The sequence below is a fragment of the Podarcis erhardii genome (assembly GCF_964252035.2).
Source record: "Podarcis erhardii genome assembly, chromosome: 5".
Classification (NCBI taxonomy): domain Eukaryota; kingdom Metazoa; phylum Chordata; class Lepidosauria; order Squamata; family Lacertidae; genus Podarcis; species Podarcis erhardii.
The window spans coordinates 2,079,721-2,098,580 of record NC_138509.1 but is presented as its reverse complement, the minus strand read 5'-3'; the positions used below and the strand labels follow the sequence as shown (position 1 = coordinate 2,098,580).

At 42.8% G+C, this 18,860-nt stretch overlaps 1 protein-coding gene across 4 annotated transcripts in view; it reads right to left on the bottom strand.

Annotated features, from left to right (window-relative positions):
* LRP6 (LDL receptor related protein 6) overlaps positions 1-18,860 on the bottom strand; it is a 107,159-nt gene that overhangs the window by 10,977 nt on the left and 77,322 nt on the right. For 3 of the 4 annotated variants that reach the window (XM_081861346.1, XM_081861345.1, XM_081861347.1), the window contains 10 exons: positions 17,789-18,115; positions 16,873-17,075; positions 15,473-15,684; positions 14,847-15,040; positions 9,937-10,146; positions 9,553-9,678; positions 6,194-6,430; positions 5,053-5,163; positions 3,196-3,426; positions 1,515-1,651 (listed from right to left, as the gene is read on the bottom strand). In XM_081861346.1, coding sequence (XP_081717472.1) covers positions 1,515-1,651; positions 3,196-3,426; positions 5,053-5,163; positions 6,194-6,430; positions 9,553-9,678; positions 9,937-10,146; positions 14,847-15,040; positions 15,473-15,684; positions 16,873-17,075; positions 17,789-18,115 — 1,988 coding nt within the window. The remainder of the gene's footprint in view (positions 1-1,514; positions 1,652-3,195; positions 3,427-5,052; positions 5,164-6,193; positions 6,431-9,552; positions 9,679-9,936; positions 10,147-14,846; positions 15,041-15,472; positions 15,685-16,872; positions 17,076-17,788; positions 18,116-18,860) is intronic. The other variant, XM_081861344.1, reaches the window with a different exon arrangement.

Here is an 18,860-nt window from a genome sequence, read left to right as displayed (position 1 = left end):
CCATAACAAAGTTTAAAAGCAATATTTTAAGCACAGCAGTAGTAAGCCAATCCTTAGTAAGCACAGCACTAGCTTCTACCATTTAGTATATATTTTGGAAAGTTGTTTGTTAAACCACCTTGAGTGGGAATAAAGGTGAGAAAGGAGCAGCAAAACCACTGGAAAAACATGGAAGATTAGGCCTGCAGTCCGTTCTTTATGACACCTCATAATATATTGGAACCATTTTGACAGTCGCTGAGATCAAGGAGCAGGTTTTTGTCTGCTGTTAAACACCATTTTGAATCACGACTGAACCTTTCAAAAGTGTATTGATTTTTTTTGGGGGGGGGGTTTCTTAGAATTTTGAGCAATGTCATATATATTTACTTAATTAAATTTATACACTGTTTGATTCTAAAAAAACCCAAAACCCTCAAAGCTATAAAACAATAAAATTGAGAAAAAACACAACCATACTTTAAAACATACAAAAGTTAAAATACTAAAACAGGTTAAGATTACCTCAATTTTCTAAGCATCTGGCTAAGCTTGTCTAAGGGGGATGCGGGTGGCGCTGTGGTCTAAACCACAAAGCCTAGGGCTTGCCAATCAGAAGGTTGGCGGTTCGAATCCCGGCAACAGGGTGAGCTCCCGTTGCTCGGTCCCTGCTCCTGCCCACCTAGCAGTTCGAAAGCATGTCGAAGTGCAAGTAGATAGATACCACTCCGGCAGGAAGGTAAACAGCATTTCTGTGTGCTGCTCGGAAGCTGTCTGCGGACAAATGCCAGCTCCCTCAGCCTATATAGAGAGATGAGCGCGCAACCCCAGAGTCGTTTGTGACTGGACCTAACAGTCAGGGGTACCTCTACCTTTACCTAAGCTTGTCTAAACAAGAACATTTTTAGCAGGCACAGAAAAGAATACAGTGAAAGTGACTGCTTGATCGCAATAGGCAGGAAGTTCCAAAGTGCAGGCACTGCCATGCTAAACAATCACGTTCTTACAAATGCAAAATGGGCATTATCTGGCACCTGTAGTGGTGCCAATTCTACCAATCGAAGCAGTCAAGTGGGCATGTGTCAGGCATGGTGATCCTGTAGGTATATGGAAATGCTAGTGTTTTACATACTACTCATTTTTACTGCTCAGAAGCATTTGCTTTTATTTCACTTCATTTATATGTCTTATTTCCATAGTGGAATTTAAGAAAGTGTACCCTGAATTCCATGGTGGTCTCCCATCAAGGCACTGATCAGATTCAAATCTTCTTAGATTCAGAAAAGTTGCTATATTGTGTACCTTCAGACTATGCCTTCAAACTGAAAGCTCCAAGGAGAAAAAATATTTATATAATAAGTATCTATCTAATATTTAGCTTTCCTGCTCAATATTACATTACAGATTTGTTAGAATATTGACCTAACTTTGTCCTTTTCTTGTGCTGCAAAAAGAGACTTTATGGTCCAGTTTTCAGAGCTAGGCTCAGCAGTGCAACAAATTACAGAAAGAATAGTTTATCAGAAGTGACTTACTGGAGGGAAGTAAGTGCCCTTGGTGCTTGAAGAACTGCTGGATGATGCCCCAGTAACATGGGCCCTATCATATGGAGGTCCACTACTTCCACCCATAATACTGAGTGAGCTGATCACAGATTTGCCACGGGACATTCCTAAAACAGAAAGAAAACTAATCAACATTCACAACATTGATAGTATACAAGACAATATAGAATACAATAGTATTCTGGATAGCAGGGACCATATGCCCAAGCAAGCTTTAATAGCACCCATATTTTCTCCAAATAACATGAATAACTACTCTTTTAGGGAGGCTTTACACATTTTAAAGAATCTCCACCAAGTACCACTTCTACACACGTTTGTTAAACCACCGAGTGGGAATAAGAGTGAGAAAGGAGCAGCAAACCCACTGGGGAAAATGGAATATTAGGCCTGCAGATTGTGTAGGGTGCTGCCACTTTTGGGGATGGGGTGGGGGTAGAGTGGTTCGGATGCAGAGGTGGGGCCAGTCCAGCACTCCTATGCCACCCCACCCTCACTGTCACCCTGCCCACACATCTTCCCAGTATCTGTGACACTGATGCTTTGGAGGTCAGCTCTGTGGGGGCTTCCTGCTTGCATGGCCACTTCTACTATTCACACAATACAGTAACTGTAAAGTGACAACTCACAGCTTACATGACCCTTCTTCCATTGGGGTCCTGGGTTGAAGGGAAGCAATTTGCCTGCCAGTCTCTCTGCTACCAACTTTTGCTGACAGCCCTCAGTTCCTGTGCTTGGGCTTTTTGTTTGTTTGTAAATGTCTATAAAGGAGATCCCTCCTGGTCTGTCCTATCACCCACATACTGGACACCCACTTTTACTAGGAAGGTAATGACGGCAAAAGTAAATATTCAAAGTTTAAGAAATCATACAAACGTTTTCAATTTGCATAACTTACACAGGTTGCATAATTGAGCTTTAGTTGCTATTAGATAATGTGTCCAGGTCTGGCGTATGCATGTACTTTAGGAAAGACTACTACACACAGTGCTATTGGAAGGCAGTTAATTCTTCCAACTCTATGATTCTATGATTCTATGATTCCTGCCAAGATGATCTGAAGATGGAGGAGGAAAGCCAGCACTCAATCAAAAGGACTAGACCAGCAATCGCCATCCTGGTGCCCTCCAGCTATACTGGACAACAACTCCCATCAGCATTAGCCACCTAAGTTGGGCTTGCTGGGGGTGATGGAAGATGCAGTCCAATAAAGCTCTAAGGCACCAGACTGGTGAAAGTTAGAGTGGATGTTTTAGTTGGTAAGTTTTAAAACATATACTTCCACATGGCACACTCCACCTACCCTTGTTCTGAGTTCACAATAACACCACCAGGTCTACCTCTAATCACTTTTCAGCACCACTCCTATCAGCCTATTAGGGCTTCAGTAAACTGTTAATTGGGATATATTTGAGCCTAGGAATGGCCACACTTACGCCAGTGGAGGAAGTGGGTGGTGCATAAAACTCCAATTGATTATAAAAATGTTTGAGGATTCTAGTTGCAGCTTCTGCAAGTCCAGTTGCCAAAAATAGAAGCCAGAATTCACATTGTTTTGTTGGCACACATCAGCAAAACTATGAGAAGCTTCATTCAGACAGAACATAAGAGACAACAAAGTTCCAAAATGCTTGTATGTCTGATGACTAACCAGGAAGAGATCCAGAGAGAGAGCTTGGGTGAGGAACATAGCCCAGTGGTACAGAAGCTGGTCCATGTGCGACATAGTCATTGCTCATTGTTTCTCCATCCCCTTTCATGCGTTGACACAATACTCTCTGGCAAACAAAGTACATAGCACCAACCAAAAAAACTGTGAGAATCACACCAATGATAGAACCTATTGTATTGGTGGCTTGCGGGGCTGGTTCCTCTGTTGTGTCTAAAAGTAAGGAGATAACAAATATACATTTTAAATAACATGAACCTTAGAGTCCTGCCACTCTATACAATTACGATAATCTTTATTGTCATTGTTCCATACAGAACAACGAAATTGAAAAATCTACATAAAACATTCAAAACCCAACAAGCTTGCTATGCCAGCTATCCCAACCTGGTTAGCCCCCTAAAAACTCTGATACCCCATTTTAACTACAATAACTCCCATAGAGACTCCTTAAAGGTAAAGGGACCCCTGACCATTAGGTCCAGTCGTGACCGACTCTGGGGTTGCAGCACTCATTTAGCTTTACTGGCTGAGGGAGCCGGCGTACAGCTTCCGGGTCATGTGGCCAGCATGACTAAGCCGCTTCTGGCGAACCAGAGCAGTGCACGGAAACACTGTTTACCTTCCTGCCAGAGCGGTGCCTATTTATCTACTTGCACTTTGATGCGCTTTGGAACTGCTAGGTGGGCAGGAACAGGGACCAAGCAACGGGAGCTCATCCCGTCGTGGGGATTCAAACCACCGACCTTCTGATCGGCAAGTCCTAGGCTCTGGGGTAGAAACTGTTTCTCAGGCGGCTAGTCCTAGTCTTTATAACCCTGCACCTTCTTCCAGAAGGCAGAAGCTGAAAGAGATCATTTCCGGGCTGCGCACTATCCTGCGCTATCTCTGCAGCTATCTTATGGCACCTGGAAGCATAGAGTTGATCCAAGGTGGGAAGAGTGCACCAAATTATTCTCTCCGCAGTCTTTACAACCCTAGACAGCATTGTTTTTTCCCTGACCGTGAGCTCCCAAACCACACACACAGACCATAAGTTAATACACTCTCAACAGTACAACGGTAAAATGCCATCAACAGGTCCTTTGAGAGATTTGTTTTTCCTGAGGATTCTCAGAAAATATAACCTCTGCTGTGCTCTCTTCATCAGGTCTTTGCTGTTTTCTCCCCAGGTTAGGTCATCTCTCACCTCCATTCCCAGAAATCGAATACCTTGATCCCTTATGAATCTTAACTTGCCACACATCTTTAGTGGGAGATGTAGGATGTGATGAAATATCTGCTCCTAGCTTAAGTGAGAAGTGAGGTGGCAAGAAACTGATGGGATTAATGGAATTGTACAGAGATGCTTGAAAGGGGACATTTTAGCTCTCCTGAGAATGGATAAAAGTATTCTTTAACTAGATGATGAGAGTTAAGAGCTGAAGCACATGCCATTTGGAGCCATGGATTGTTGCAAAAATGACATTGTGCAGCTGTACCATTAAAATTCTACTGCATGGATGGTCTCAACCATGTGGGAAGTCTTCGTGTCCTAGTCTGTCAGGAAGGTTGAGCAGGAAGACTGATTCTTTCCACATGATAAGAGCCATCTGCATGGTAGAGAGTCTGTAAGGTGTAGCTAGGGGTAAAGAATGTGATATACGGATGCTGTCTGGTTCCTAATTCTGTTTATTCTGTTCATTCTCTCACTTCAATTCCAGAATAACAGCAGCGTAAGCTATTTATCTTTATTTCAACTAATATAAAGCTAACTTCTATCATTTGTATTTTACAAGCAAGATAACTTATGAACTGGATCAAAATAGTAGTTGTTTTGTATTTAAACTTCATACTTACAGCATCCCTGTTCATCAGAGCTATCACTGCAGTCAAAGTTGTGGTCACATTTCTTGTTTTTCCCAATGCACTGCCCACTGGCACATCGGAACTGATCTGTTAAACAAAGCACTGGAGGAGGATAAAAGCAAACATGTGTTTACTTAGTATCACAAATTTCTGAAACAACTAGCCAAATGCTCAGCATAAAAATCAAGATAATGAATAGTATCAAAGCCTATCATTGTGAGAGTTCTAAATCAGGAGGCAAATCAAGCCTATTTGACTTGAACAATGTACAAATTTGAGGCCCTGGGGGCTCTGGCAGGTGACTGCTTTTTGTAGCAGGTGTAAATAGGGAGAATCAATAAGACCCTAATCCACTTTCTCTAGAGACCCTAATCCACCTTCTCTAGAGACCCTCCAGCAATTCAGAAACCACTATTGTAGCCCACTATATGTTACCTAAAACCTCAAGCATGCGAGGAACAGGCTAGTCTCCACTAGCAGAAGAAGAGAGCAGAGTTGGCTCTTGAGAGAGAGTGTGAGAGATAAAAATCACTCGTTTTCTAGCTCTCCCTTCCTCCATCCATTTCAGAAAATTTCATAAAGGAAGAAGGGACAAAGGGAGTTGCCAATGGGAAGAGGGCAGGTATCACTCCTCACAAGTCAGAGTCTATGGCACTGAATGCAAAATTCAGCTTCTCAAGAATTTGAGTTTTGCAAATTTTAAATCATTTGAGCTGTAAATATACGCTTAAAAGTGTGAGCCGGGGGCTGGGGGCTGAAAAGGCTTCCAATGCTTGTCCCATGTGACTCTTTGCTTTTCCCAACAGCAAACAAAATTGGAATACACAAACTGGTAAAATTACAGAACAGGAACTATGCAAATTCACTCAATTTGCAAGGTTTCAGTAAGTTTCAGAATTCAGTTTCTCTCAGTAAAGAAACTGGATTTCCTAAGCTCAGAATTGGACTTCTTATTGCTGCACAGAATATATACAGCAGTAGGTATCTGTTAGAACAGACAATTCATTCTAAAGAGATTTTCGTTGTTTGAAATACGTATATCAAGATTGTTTAAAAAGTTGCCACTGTTCCTCTTCCTTTTCATCTCCAAATCAATTTTCCAGTTTCTTTCATGAGCTGGAAAAATTAATACCTTCACATTTCTTTTCATCTGAGCTATCCTGACAATTTGCTTCTCCATTGCACTGAAGGATACTGTCAATGCACTGGCCACTCTCGCACTGGAACTGGGACTCTGAGCACATAGGGCAGTTCTTTTCATCACTGGCATCTTCACATTCAGTGAACCCATCACAGCGCCAAGCCGCAGGAATACAGTCAATCTCCCCTGTGAAACATGTGAAGTGCTGAGGAGAGCATGTTGGTGGTTCTGTTACGAAAAAGTTTTGGTTTTTTTCAGAAGAATGAAACTGTGAAGTAACAGCACATAAACGTCTGATCAAGTGTCAAAAATATCTATGGGAAGATAGAAGCCGTATTTATGGAAAACCAAAACTAAGGCTCTACTTGAACTGTGAACAACCAACCTCTGCCTCTCCCACTGCAATGACTGAACTTTGGTGATGCAATGATTTATAGTCAAACTAAACTCCGGAATCTACACAGCAGAACAGAAACAGCCTCTAATGTAATGTCTTTTCTACTCAAGATCTACATGGTTTCAAGAGCAATAGACACTCCGGGTTCAAAACAAAATCAGTGTTAAATAAAAAAAAAATGCAACCTAGTGCTGATAATGGGTCTATTTATATTTTGTTATTTTGTCCCTGGGATTATCCTCAAGGAGATATTGTGAGGATGCCTGACTCACCCCACCCCTCCCTCCTACTGCCCCTCCCAGCTACTCTCACTATGGTTTTGAAAGTGCCACAACCAAAGAAAGGCGGCAGATTTCAATCTGAGGAGGGAGTGGGCAATCCCATGTCCAGCTACACAACTCTTTGTAAAATCTTCCCTCTCTGTCTCTCCTCCCTTTCTTTTAAAATGAGAAATCCACTAGCCTGTTGTCAAGCTATGGCACAGATGAGTTGTACTTTGGGCCATTTGGTTATATAAACTGAAAGCCATGAGCCATTACTCTTATGCCAACTAGCATACAAACTTTGCAGTATTTTAGGGCACTTCTGGGCAATACACTAAATGAAATACTTGGTTATAAACAGGGCAACAGTTGCTTTGTTGGGCACTGTTGGGAACAACAAGCACTTGGGTCTAATCTGCTGAGTTTTGTCTTTTCTTCTCATCTCACTAGGCCATTGGTAGGCAACCTAAGGCCCAGGGGCCGGATGCGGCCCAATCGCCTTCTCAATCCGGCCCACAGACAGTCCGGGAATCAGCATGTTTTTACATTATTAGAATGTGTCCTTTTATTTAAAATGCATCTCTCGGTTATTTGTGGGGCCTGCCTGATGTTTCTACATGAGTAGAATGTGTGCTTTTATTTAAAATTCATCTCTAGGTTATTTTGGGGGCATAGGAATTCATTCACTTTTTTTTTCAAAATATAGTCTGGCCCACCACATGGTCTGAGGGACTGTGGACTGGCCCACAGCTGAAAAAGGTTGCTGACCCCTGCACTAGGCTGTTAAGTTCACACACACACAAAGGAGAATCCTTCTTTGCCTCTGCTAGGTCTTCCATGCCCAATAAGTGCCTTTGCTTGGCGGCGCTGTGGCCTATAGATTGCAGCAAAATACTGGGCAAGGTTTTGCCCACTATCCTCTCTGTGCAATGGCTCATGGGAAAAAGCTGTACTATGAGTCCTTGCAAGGGGGAGGGAGAAAGCCTATATAAGGTTGCTTTCCCTGGAACTCAGAGCCATTTTGCTTTGAGAGCATCCTGCCTGCCCACCCTCAGGTTAGAGCCTACACTGAGCAATTTTGGGTGCTGGTTGACAGGGCCAGAAAGGATTCCTGCCCCCCCTCAACCTGATTGGCACTTCGTTGGGCTTCCCTTCCCACTTTCCCTCAGTGAAATTATGGCCTTCCTTTGTTAGGTGGAAGAACATTGTTTGTATGAGGGTGGAAATGGCATTGGACAGGATCAACACAGGGGCCTGAGTGGGGGATTGACCACAGCTAACCCAAGCTTGGGTTGGGTATCTGCCTGGTTGGAATCTGCACCCTGGTCCCTCTGTGAGATCTTGCTTGCTTGGCTTGCACCACGGGAACGTTCAACACTGGCCAACTCCTATGGAACAGGTTTGTAGTAGTCCAAACCCAGTGGATTCATTCCATCAATATGGGGCTTGTGGAATTATGAACTGATCCTAGTAAAGTTTTGACCTGATTTTATCCCATCACTGTTGTACAGTCTGGTTATTTTGCTGCTCTTATGGGTCATATAATGCACCTGCCTGGACAATAAGCTCCTTATTATGCCTTTATGTTTCAGTTGGACATGAAGAGTTCTGTTTTTAGGGCAATCCAGTTGTGTTCATGAAGGCAGCTCATGTTCCAATGTTCTACAATAAGTCTATGTGAAAACATTAAAAAGGGATATAATGTACAGCAGATGGGTGCACCACAGTGACTCAGTGTCTAGTTATGTGCTTTCTATAAATGCATTCAATAGGTCTTGTTTCAGAGTGAGGGCTTTTTAAGCTCCTTCCAGTCACCACCGCAATCTCACTGCAGCTGTTCACACCTAGGACTCAGCTATACAACTGCAAATAAAACATTTCAAGTGTGTTTTAAGTGAAATATACAATGTGACACTAGATGGTGATGCTGAGCCTTATAGAAAATTCAATGTATTTTTAAAAACACTTTTTAAAAAAAGCATTTTCAGAACGGGTTTTATTTGTGTGTAGATTCCACCCTAGTTAGCAAAACCCTAGTTTACTATTGATTGAATGGAGCATAAATTTGGAGATATCTATTTCTTTCTCTTTCTCACATACACTTACATTTTAGCATAACATTAAATGTCTAGGAAAACATTGCTGAAATACCCTTGTTCTAGCATGTAGACATGTTTGCTGTGGAAATAAGCTAACTAATTCACATTGGTTTAACACTTCAAAATCCTCACACTTTCTCTGTAAGGTCAGAGACAGAGAAAAAATGTTAACTGCCCTAAATGTCTAGCCTTGGACTGCAGAGGCATCTCTCTTAACAATGGTTTGGAGCAAGATGCAAGCTTGTGCACTCCTTCTTCCCTCTTTAGTACAAATCTTTTCCCCACCCCACCCCAAGCCAGCTCTGTTTTAATCATGATTTAGAATGATATGATTTTAGTCGTGGTTAGCACTACCTGGGCTTCTCACTTCCCGCCACTTTGATGTGCTTTCGAACTGCTAGGTGGGCAGGAGCAGGGACCGAGCAACGGGAGCTCACCCCGTCGCGGGGATTCGAACCGCTGACCTTCTGATCGGCAAGCCCTAGGCTCAGTGGTTTAGACCACAGTGCCACCTGCGTCCCTCCATGTATTGACTTATATAGGGGGAATGATGCCACTTAAAAATGGAAACAAAATAAAAAGAAGCTTTACCTCCACAAGAAAGTTCGTCCTGAAGCAAGACAAGGTGCACAGGGCAGGAACAACGTGTCGTTCCATCACCTTTGACAATGCAAATGTGTGAGCAACCACCATTATCTTGGGAACAGGGGTGCTGTCCTACGGAGCAAAATAAGAGTGGAAACTTATTGTTCATGTATTAAAACTGTTTTTAAAAAATAAAATACAGCATATATCCAAATTACATTCCAGGTAATTTCCAAATTACATTCCAGGTAACCCTACGGCTCATTAGGAGTTTACTGGGGGATCCCTCAATGGTAGTGAACAGCATAATAAAGAAACCAACAAAATATTAACCATGTATGATATGGGTCATTTAGTTTTTCCTTCCCTGTTATGTTGCTTGACACTTACTGTACTCCTGTATGTTAAGTTCCTTAACAGCATGAATATCGCTGAGCTGGGTAATACGAGCCTGAACTTTCATACGTCCCTCTCGAAGTGTTGTGTCAATCTTTTCAATCATCTGTTGATGTCTGTCAATCCAGTACAACCAGTTTTCAAACACAGTCAGACCTACTGGTTGTAGTATGTTGGTATCTTCTAAGACTATCCGATTGGCTCCTATGGAGTGGAGAGGAAATATAGCTGAAAAATGTGGCAACAAGGGTTCAATGAGAAATAATGCACCAAGTAACTACTCACTGCCCCCACTCATGAGCTTGGTTGGTCTTCCAAGGAGAACGTCACCTCATGAAATCACCCCATCCAAAACGGATTACAAGTCTCTATCCGGATGAACAAATTTCCCAACCCATCTTAATATCTGGATTACATTAGTTTTGGGCTGAAAGGAAGCAAGCAATCTCCCTACCTGTTCAGGATTCCTCACAGCCTCCCTCAGACAAACAAGAGGAAAAGACGCATCCTGAGGCATCCAATGGCCAACAGCCAGAAGATGGAACAAAAGCCCTCAACACCCCCTGTATGCTCTATGGAAACTCTAGATTACAAGACACTGCGCCACTGAATACCAACCACCAGGTTTCAGCAGTGGGAGACAGCTTTTGCCCTCAAACTTAGATTTCCCAAAGACATCTGGTGGGCCACTGTGGGAAACAGAATGCTGTACTAGGTGAACTGTTTGTCTGATCCAGGACAGTGGGTGGGTGGGTGGGTGGGTGGGTGGGTGGGTGGGGGTGTGTAAAACCTGTCTTTCTAATATACATGTTGAATTACATAACTAATATGTAGCAGATCCTACCACTTACCACCAATTAATACAGTGGTACCTCGGGTTAAGAACTTAATTTGTTCCGGAGGTCCGTTCTTAACCTGGAGCTGTTCTTAACCTGAAGCACCACTTTAGCCAATGGGGCCTCCTGCTGCCGCTGCACCACAACTGCACAATTTCTGTTCTCATCCTGAAGCAAAGTTCTTAACCTGAGGTACTATTTCTGGGTTAGCGGAGTCTGTAACCTGAAGCGTCTGTAACCCGAGGTACCACTGTAATTAAATATAGAGCAACACACCTCACTGCATGCCAATTACATGAAGTTGTTCAATTTACCAATGTGGGGAAACTTAATGATTTAAGAGTCTCAGGCAGCAGCTGATCAAGCAAACAAGAAAAGTTTTATTAAAAAAGAAGATTGTGAAACAAAACAGGTCAGGAAATGCGTTCTTTCAAGTAGAAGTTAACTTATTACTAAAATGAGGTAAAAAGATGACACAGGCTTAAATACAATTCTATGGGTATAGCTCTTCTTAAACATTAGCTTCCGTTACTTAGCTTTGGCAGTTAAACACTTTTAAAGCAGCCCAGCTTCCCTCCTAGGTTAAGCCCTTAGCTGACGAGTGAGGGGCACTTTCCCTCACTTTCCGCTCTCTTAACAACCTGAGATATTCCCAATGGTCTAACAGACCCCCTTGTTCCTGGGCGTCTTCGGGACCCGGAAGAACTCTCCCCCCCCCCGGCTGGACGGAGACCTAGGCAGCCTGAATTCCCTCAGGTTCCACCTCCCAGAACACTCCGGTCTGCACTCCTTCCCAGACCCTCCTCTTGCTCCAGATGGTCTCCTCAGGGTGGATGCTGAACTGAACTCAGAAGCAGGTCTCCCTCAGTCATCCCATCCTACTCCCTAGCTCTCCTCTGAAATCCAGCCCTATCTATCTTCTCAACCGAACCTGAACCTGAACCTTAGCCTTATCTCACTCTCTCCCTCAGAACCGGCTCCTTTTATTCTCCCTCCCAGAGTGCTGCTCCTCCCCCTTCTGTGTCTCGCTGACTCTGTAGCCAATCAGAGAGAGGCTCCAGCCCTCTGGTGGAATTTCAGGGGGACTGCATCGTCAGGCTCTGGTCTGGTTCTGCTGTCCGTCACAATGGCTTTCATCACAATTAAAATTGAACTATATCAGCATAATAAAAACAACAACTTTTAAAGACTAGATTTTAGAGAAATTTATATGTTTATGCTCATACGATTGTTGCCCACGGCCTTGACAAATTTGTAGTAACAGTATTAATAAAATAACGCAGATCATACATCCATGATGTAAGAGAGAAAAGTTACCAAAGACACCAACAAACGCAAATCCAGCTTGATTTCATATTGAACCTCCCAATCACCACAACAATTTATAGTGATTTTATTTAATTCCTTTTCCTTGTTTTTATTTTTTTGACAGCCAGTGCATAAGGGGCCACTTTGCATGTCACAAAGCTATTATTGTCTCTCAAAAGAGACAATCAGGACCATTTTTGTGGGGGTGTACTTGCTTGCTTGTGCAAATGGAAGTTTCAGAAGGCAATCTCTTGGGTCTGTATAAATTGCTATACCGCTGAATACTGATGTTGAAATGACATCATGATAAGGCATATTGCCTGGTTGAAACACTTGAGTGAAATATGAACAAAAGGTGGAGACTGACAGCTTCCCAGGGGACAGCTCAGCTGAACTTTTCTTGAGAGCAGGCACCATCTCTCCCTGCTCCCCCCTCCTCTTGTGATGACAATAAGCCCTCACCTGTAAACTTACACAAACCAGCACAAACTCTTTAAGCTGAACTGCCTGCTCTCACCCCCAAAACTCTTCAGCACTTAGCTAATTGTGCAGAGCCTGCTAACAATCCAGGAGGAACCCCCCACGGCTAGACAATCAAAGATCCACACCCATGAGGGGGGAGTATTTTGATTTTGATTTTCTGGTGGTGTTTACATTGTTGGTTCCCAATAAATAGCTACCCTTCATATTAAAAATGAAGGTTTTTAAATTTTATTTAAAGGAGGCTATCTCTTTGCTTGAAGGGACATGGGTAGTGCTGTGGGCTAAACCACAGAGCCTAGGACTTGCCGATCAGAAGGTTAGAATCATAGAATCATAGAGTTGGAAGAGACCACAAGGGCCATCGAGTCCCAACCCCCTGCCAAGCAGGAAACACCATCAGAGCACTCCTGACATAAGGTTGGCGGCTCGAATTCCGGTGAGCTCCCATTGCTCGGTCCCTGCTCCTGCCAACCTAGCAGTTCCAAAGCACATCAAAGTGCAAGCAGATAAATAGGTACCACTCCGACAGGAAGGTAAACGGCATTTCCGTGCGCTGCTCTGGTTCACCAGAAGCAGCTTAGTCATGCTGGCCACATGACCCGGAAGCTGTATGCCGGCTCCCTCGGCCCATAGAGCGAGATGAGCGCCACAACCCTAGAGTCGGTCATGACTGGACCTAATGGTCAGGGGTCCCTTTACCTTTACTATCTCTTTGCTTCCCTCCCTCCCTTTGAGATGTTTTTTTTTGGGGGGGGGATCCTTCTGTGGCAGGGGGAAATGGAGGAGGAAGATTTAACTAGCTGCCTTATGCTGAAATAGGAGGTTGGGTACTATGTGACATGAGGTGAGAATGATGGGAGAGTGTTTGTCAGTAAGCAGTGCAAGAAAATGTGTCTACTCACAAGCAAGCCCTGCTGAATTCAATGGGGCTTATTCCAATTAGACCTCTGAGTGTGGAAACAGATGCAACTTGAACTACTCTTAATTTAGTTGAAAATATATTAAATATATTATATGGAAATTTAAATCAACTACTTACTTAAATTGTAAAAATGCCCACAAAATTGCATAGAGGCGCAGAGTTCCACGCGACATTGGGGGGGGGGGCTCATTGCATGTGCATGACGTCACACACATGTAACATTACGCATGTTGGGAGGAGGCTGTGAGGCCCAGGGAGGCCATCCACCACCACAGGGAGGCCCAGCTGGGGCTGGCCCCTCAACATGGGGGGGGGGTGCTCAGACCCATCCCAGCATACTTTGGGGCACTGAACTGTCCTCAGACCCATGAAGTTGGCATGTATGAGTTGAAGCATGCTATCAGACATCATGATGTACTGAAAAATCATGATGTTTAGCTGGTGGTATATTGCGATGCTGAAAACCAAATATTGCCCAGCCATAGGGGACAAGCTAACAGATAATGAGTGTTGACCTGAAGTTGACTACAAATACACGCTCTGTCTATGGAGAAGACCTTGTTATATAGCAGCCATCCAAGACTGCAATGGGCATCACTTGGAAATGCAGCTCAATATAAGCACTTCCTAAGGAAACCAGTGAGAGTTTGGTCAGATAATGAACTCTAAAATACTGTTTTCAGGAGTGGATACCAAGGAAAAAATTTGGTGTTTCCAATTAGTTGTAGGTCCGTTCTGGATTCTAGCCAGAAGATCCAATCCATCCCTTAGTTGACACTCTCAAGATTAATGCAGAGCTCAGTCCTGGAAAATAATAATAGTCTAAAACATACTGATAAGCTGCTTTACAGAGCTGGTTATCACCCAATTCCATAGAGCTTAGCGCAAGAAAATGCTCAATGGCTACACTAGCAATTATTTTAGTACAGTGGTACCTCTGGATGCAAACGGGATCTGTTCCGGAGCCCCGTTCGCATCCTGACGTGAACACAACCCTCGCCTGCAGGTCGCGATTCGCCGCTTCCGCGCATTTGTGTGACGTCATTTTGAGTGTCTGCGCATGCGGCAAAACCCGGAAGCAACATGCTCTGTTACTTCCTGGTCGCCCCGGAGCGTAACCAGAAAATGCTCAACCTGAAGCACCTTTAACCCGAGGTATGACTGTATATTTAAACTGAGCGTAGTTCTGCTCTTGCCTCACAGAAATTTCTGCAAATTCACTACAATGAAAATATAAATAGGAAAGGGGAAACCAGCAATGGAGCAAGAGAGAATACTCATTCCTTCCTACCAGTTTATGAAATACTTACAACACTGATTAAAATTGGTAAAAGGAAGTTGTTGTTTTACTCTACCTGAAAGGTCACTGCTCTCAATTTTCCGGAGGTCAAAATCTGCCCAGAATAACTTCCCCAACTGGTTGTCTATTGCCAAGGCTACAGGCTTGCTCAGTCCACTGGAAAATAAGACCTCACGTTCAGTTCCATCTAATGCAGCCCTTTCTATTTTAGGAGGAGACCTCTCCTGGTGATTGGTGAAATACATGTACCTATAAAAACAGAGTTAGATCATTTATGTCCTTTTCTTAAAAGCTGACCTTCCCCATATAGTTATTTATGGAGCATAATATCTAAGATGTTGATATTATATATATTTTAAAGTTGTATTTCCCTGATCCAATAACGATCAATGTCAAATTTCATAACAGCTATCCCCTAACTATTCAACTATAGCAATCTCTCTCATTTTATTTTCCCCACCCCGTTTTTCTCTTACACAGCCACACTCCCCACTGCCATCCCTCTACCAGTCTCTAAGTCCACCCAACATGTCATTCCGCTCTGCTGTCAACCGTTCTTCCATTAGATACTCTGTCACAGAAGCACCTTCTATTTCAAAAAGGTGAGCTGATAAAAAAGAGAACCTGGCGCTTTAATTGCTGAGTTTTAAGAATGTATATTCCATGCAACACTCTACCTACCCTTTTTCTGGGTTCACAACAATGGCCCTGGGCCTATCCTGATCTCCTTTCAGCACCACCCCCATCAGCCTTCCATCCAGGCGTGTAACATTGATTACATTTGTGGCTTCACAAGTCCAATAAACATAACGACTGTAGATGTCAATACTCAGATCATAGGGTTGTATGTCTAGGTTTTGATTTGGAACTGGACTCATCACAACCGTAAAGCTCTGGGGTGGAAAGAAAAAGATTGAAGACTGATCCAAGGAAGCAACCAGAAGAGAATTAGCCACACAATGCAGAATTACTATATGAAAGCAATGGCTTTACAATAATTCAGAGCCTCAAAGTTCCTTGGCTCAAGTTACAGCCAAGCGTTGAAACAGAATATAATAATAATGTTCTTTCTTTCTTTCTTTATCTTTCTTTCCCACCCATTTGGATGGGTTGCCCCAGCCACTCAGGGTGGCTTCCAACACATTTGAAAGCATAACAAAACCTCAAACATTAACAATCTGATACAATACAAAAAGTCACATAAACTTATATCAAATATAAGTACTGCCCTGAGACCTTCGGGTATAGGGCGGTTTAGAAAGAAAGAAAGAAAGAAAGAAAGTAAGGAAGGAAGGAAGGAAGGAAGAAAGAAGGATTCAATAATCCATTAAAAGTGCAGCACTTCTCATTTTCATGCTTCTACTGTAATTCCAATAGAGAGAGATTGCTGTGTCAGCAGTATGTGGTTCCCACAGTTGGTGCCATGTATCTATCCATGCATGAGTTCATTTTTGAATATAACAGGAAATGTTTCGCAATTTAGTGCGTGTTGAAGCATTTGAATGTACCCCTGCTGTTGTCTTTTATTTCATTTTCATTTTATTTTATTTTAAAGTGAACAAGGCAGTAAAATAGCTGTCCAGATAAATGCAGTCTTTGATATTTAATTCACCAGGTTGGCACTGTTTGTAACACACAATCTACAGTTAATATTCAGATATCAGAAGGAAGTTTAGTACAGATATTCAGAATATTTAAACATCAGCTTGACTTCTCATGCCCATTTTAATAGGGACAGAAAAAAATATAACATATACTGTGGTTCTACTTCTAAAGCAAGGTCTCTCAAATGTTGTATTTTACTAGTTTTGTGGGATGTCTGTTCACAAATCTACAGCATCTGTGCTAATTTTAGCTAATTCGCCAAAGACTCATAAAACTAAGAGATAGGTAGGTTTGAAATATAATATGATCTCCTCCTCAAAATTGACGTATTCCTATTTACATCTGTTCTCCATCTATGACCATATTCCACTAGCAAACATGTACTCAGTAGATTTTAGTATACAAAATTCATTTATAAAATATTTAGAACATGAATACCATTTTAAAGATCCCTATTCCTCCCACACTTCAGATACCTGACTGCCATCCTCCTGTGACCTCCTGATAATGTTTTGCCGAGAGTCAATCCAGTAGAGGTGCTTGTCTACAGGGTCATAGTCAATGGCTCGGATGTTCCTGAGGCTATGGATTGGAAGGATAATATCTGGACTCTGCTGCTCATCTATCACCATGCGATTTATTGCATTCTTCTGACTGAAGAGCAGGAAACTGGTAGGGGCTTAAACATAAATACAAAAAAGCCAACCGGTCATTTTCAAAAACAATTATTAAACTATTCATTTAACAAAAACATGTTTATGCTACTTAGCAAATTAGAGCTGCTATCTTTAATTAATTGGCAAAAACAAAACAAAACTAACTAACTAAACAGCGAGGGGTGTGTGACATACAAATTGTTTTTCACACACAATTTTTTAAATCTATTTTGCTCTGGATATCTTGATAGTCTCCATTATGGCTTTAGTATTAAGAATTAAGCTCAAATCTTAAATTCAAGCATGTTGTCAGGCATGAACTTGCTGGATAGCCTCCAACAAGGCTCTAGGCTCCCTGAGTTCTGCAATCTGAAATATAGGTATATTACTAGTGGCCTATGCTTAGTGTTAGGATTAGAGAACTAATTCATACAATGTGTTTTGAGCATTTAGGGAAACAACTAAACAGAAAATTACTGAGTTTTTGAGCCATGAATAAAAAACAAAAAGCCTAACACATGCAACCTATATTCAAATCTTGCATGATTCAAGTTATATCAACAAACCTGTCTATGTTACAAGTGGAAATGGCTCAGTATTTGGCATATTCCTGCTCCATCCACTACAGCTATAGCTCGTTTTGGTTTGAATTTCAAACATTACTGTAATATTTGAGACGAACCACAAAAACATAGCCCTTTGCCCTCTGCACCACCTAACTGTGTTTATGGCTTACCACTACATGTTCTGTTGTCAGAATTCAAGGAATAGTGAGCTGGACACCCGCAGACAAAACCACCAACAGGCACTGCCAAGCAGAGGTGGGAACAATGCCCATTACTGGAGGCACATTCGTTCCAGCCCGCTTGACGAGATGAATGGAATACTAGGATATCCATCACATAATCCAAGTGGTTTTGGATGACAGTTCTGTTTTGGCCACTGGTCTTGTTGGCACGTTCAATGCTTCGTCGGCTCCAGTCTGTCCAATAGATGTAATCCTGGTACTGAGTCAGACCAAATGGATGAGGTAAGTCATCTGCTATAACATCACGGTCAAGACCTGTTTTAGAAAAAAATATATATACTGATGTCAAGATTTCCCCACCTCTCTCACACTCGGAAGGACAGTTGCAATAAAATACATCTACAGTAACTCATAGATATAATGAACATGAGAGCCAGTGTGGTGCAGTGATTAGCTAGTAGGACTACAAGTTGGGAGCTCAGTTTCAAATTTGCACTCAGTTTCAAACCTACGCTGTGTAACCTTGATCCAATCACTAACCTACCTCACAGGGTTGCTGCAAGGACAAATGGGAAAAAGGAGAATAATGCATGCCACCCTGAGCTCCTTTTGATAAACAAGTATTACCATATTTTTCGCTCCATAGGGCGCACCGGACCATAGGGCGCACCTAGTTTTTAGGGGGGGGAATCAAGAAAAAAAATCTTATTTCACCCCCCCCGGCCCCAAAGAGCAGCGTACAGGCTACGCGCAACCTCTCCCTTCCAGAGGGGCTGCGCACGGCTATGGCACAAGCCAAGACAGCGCTGCCTTGGCTTCCTCTTTAGCCCCGTGCAATCTCTCCCTGCCGGGAGAGGCTGCGTAGGACTAAAGAAGCCATAGCCCCATGCAGCCCCTTCCTTCTGGAGGGGCTGCGCACGGCTATCCCTGAAGCCTTCCGAGCGCAGACTCTCCTGGCTTCAGCAAAAGGAACCTGAAGCCTCCAGAACGCAGCGGGAACTTGCGCTGCACTCGGAAGGCTTCAGGCGGCTATCCCTGAAGCCTGGAGAGCGAGAGGGGT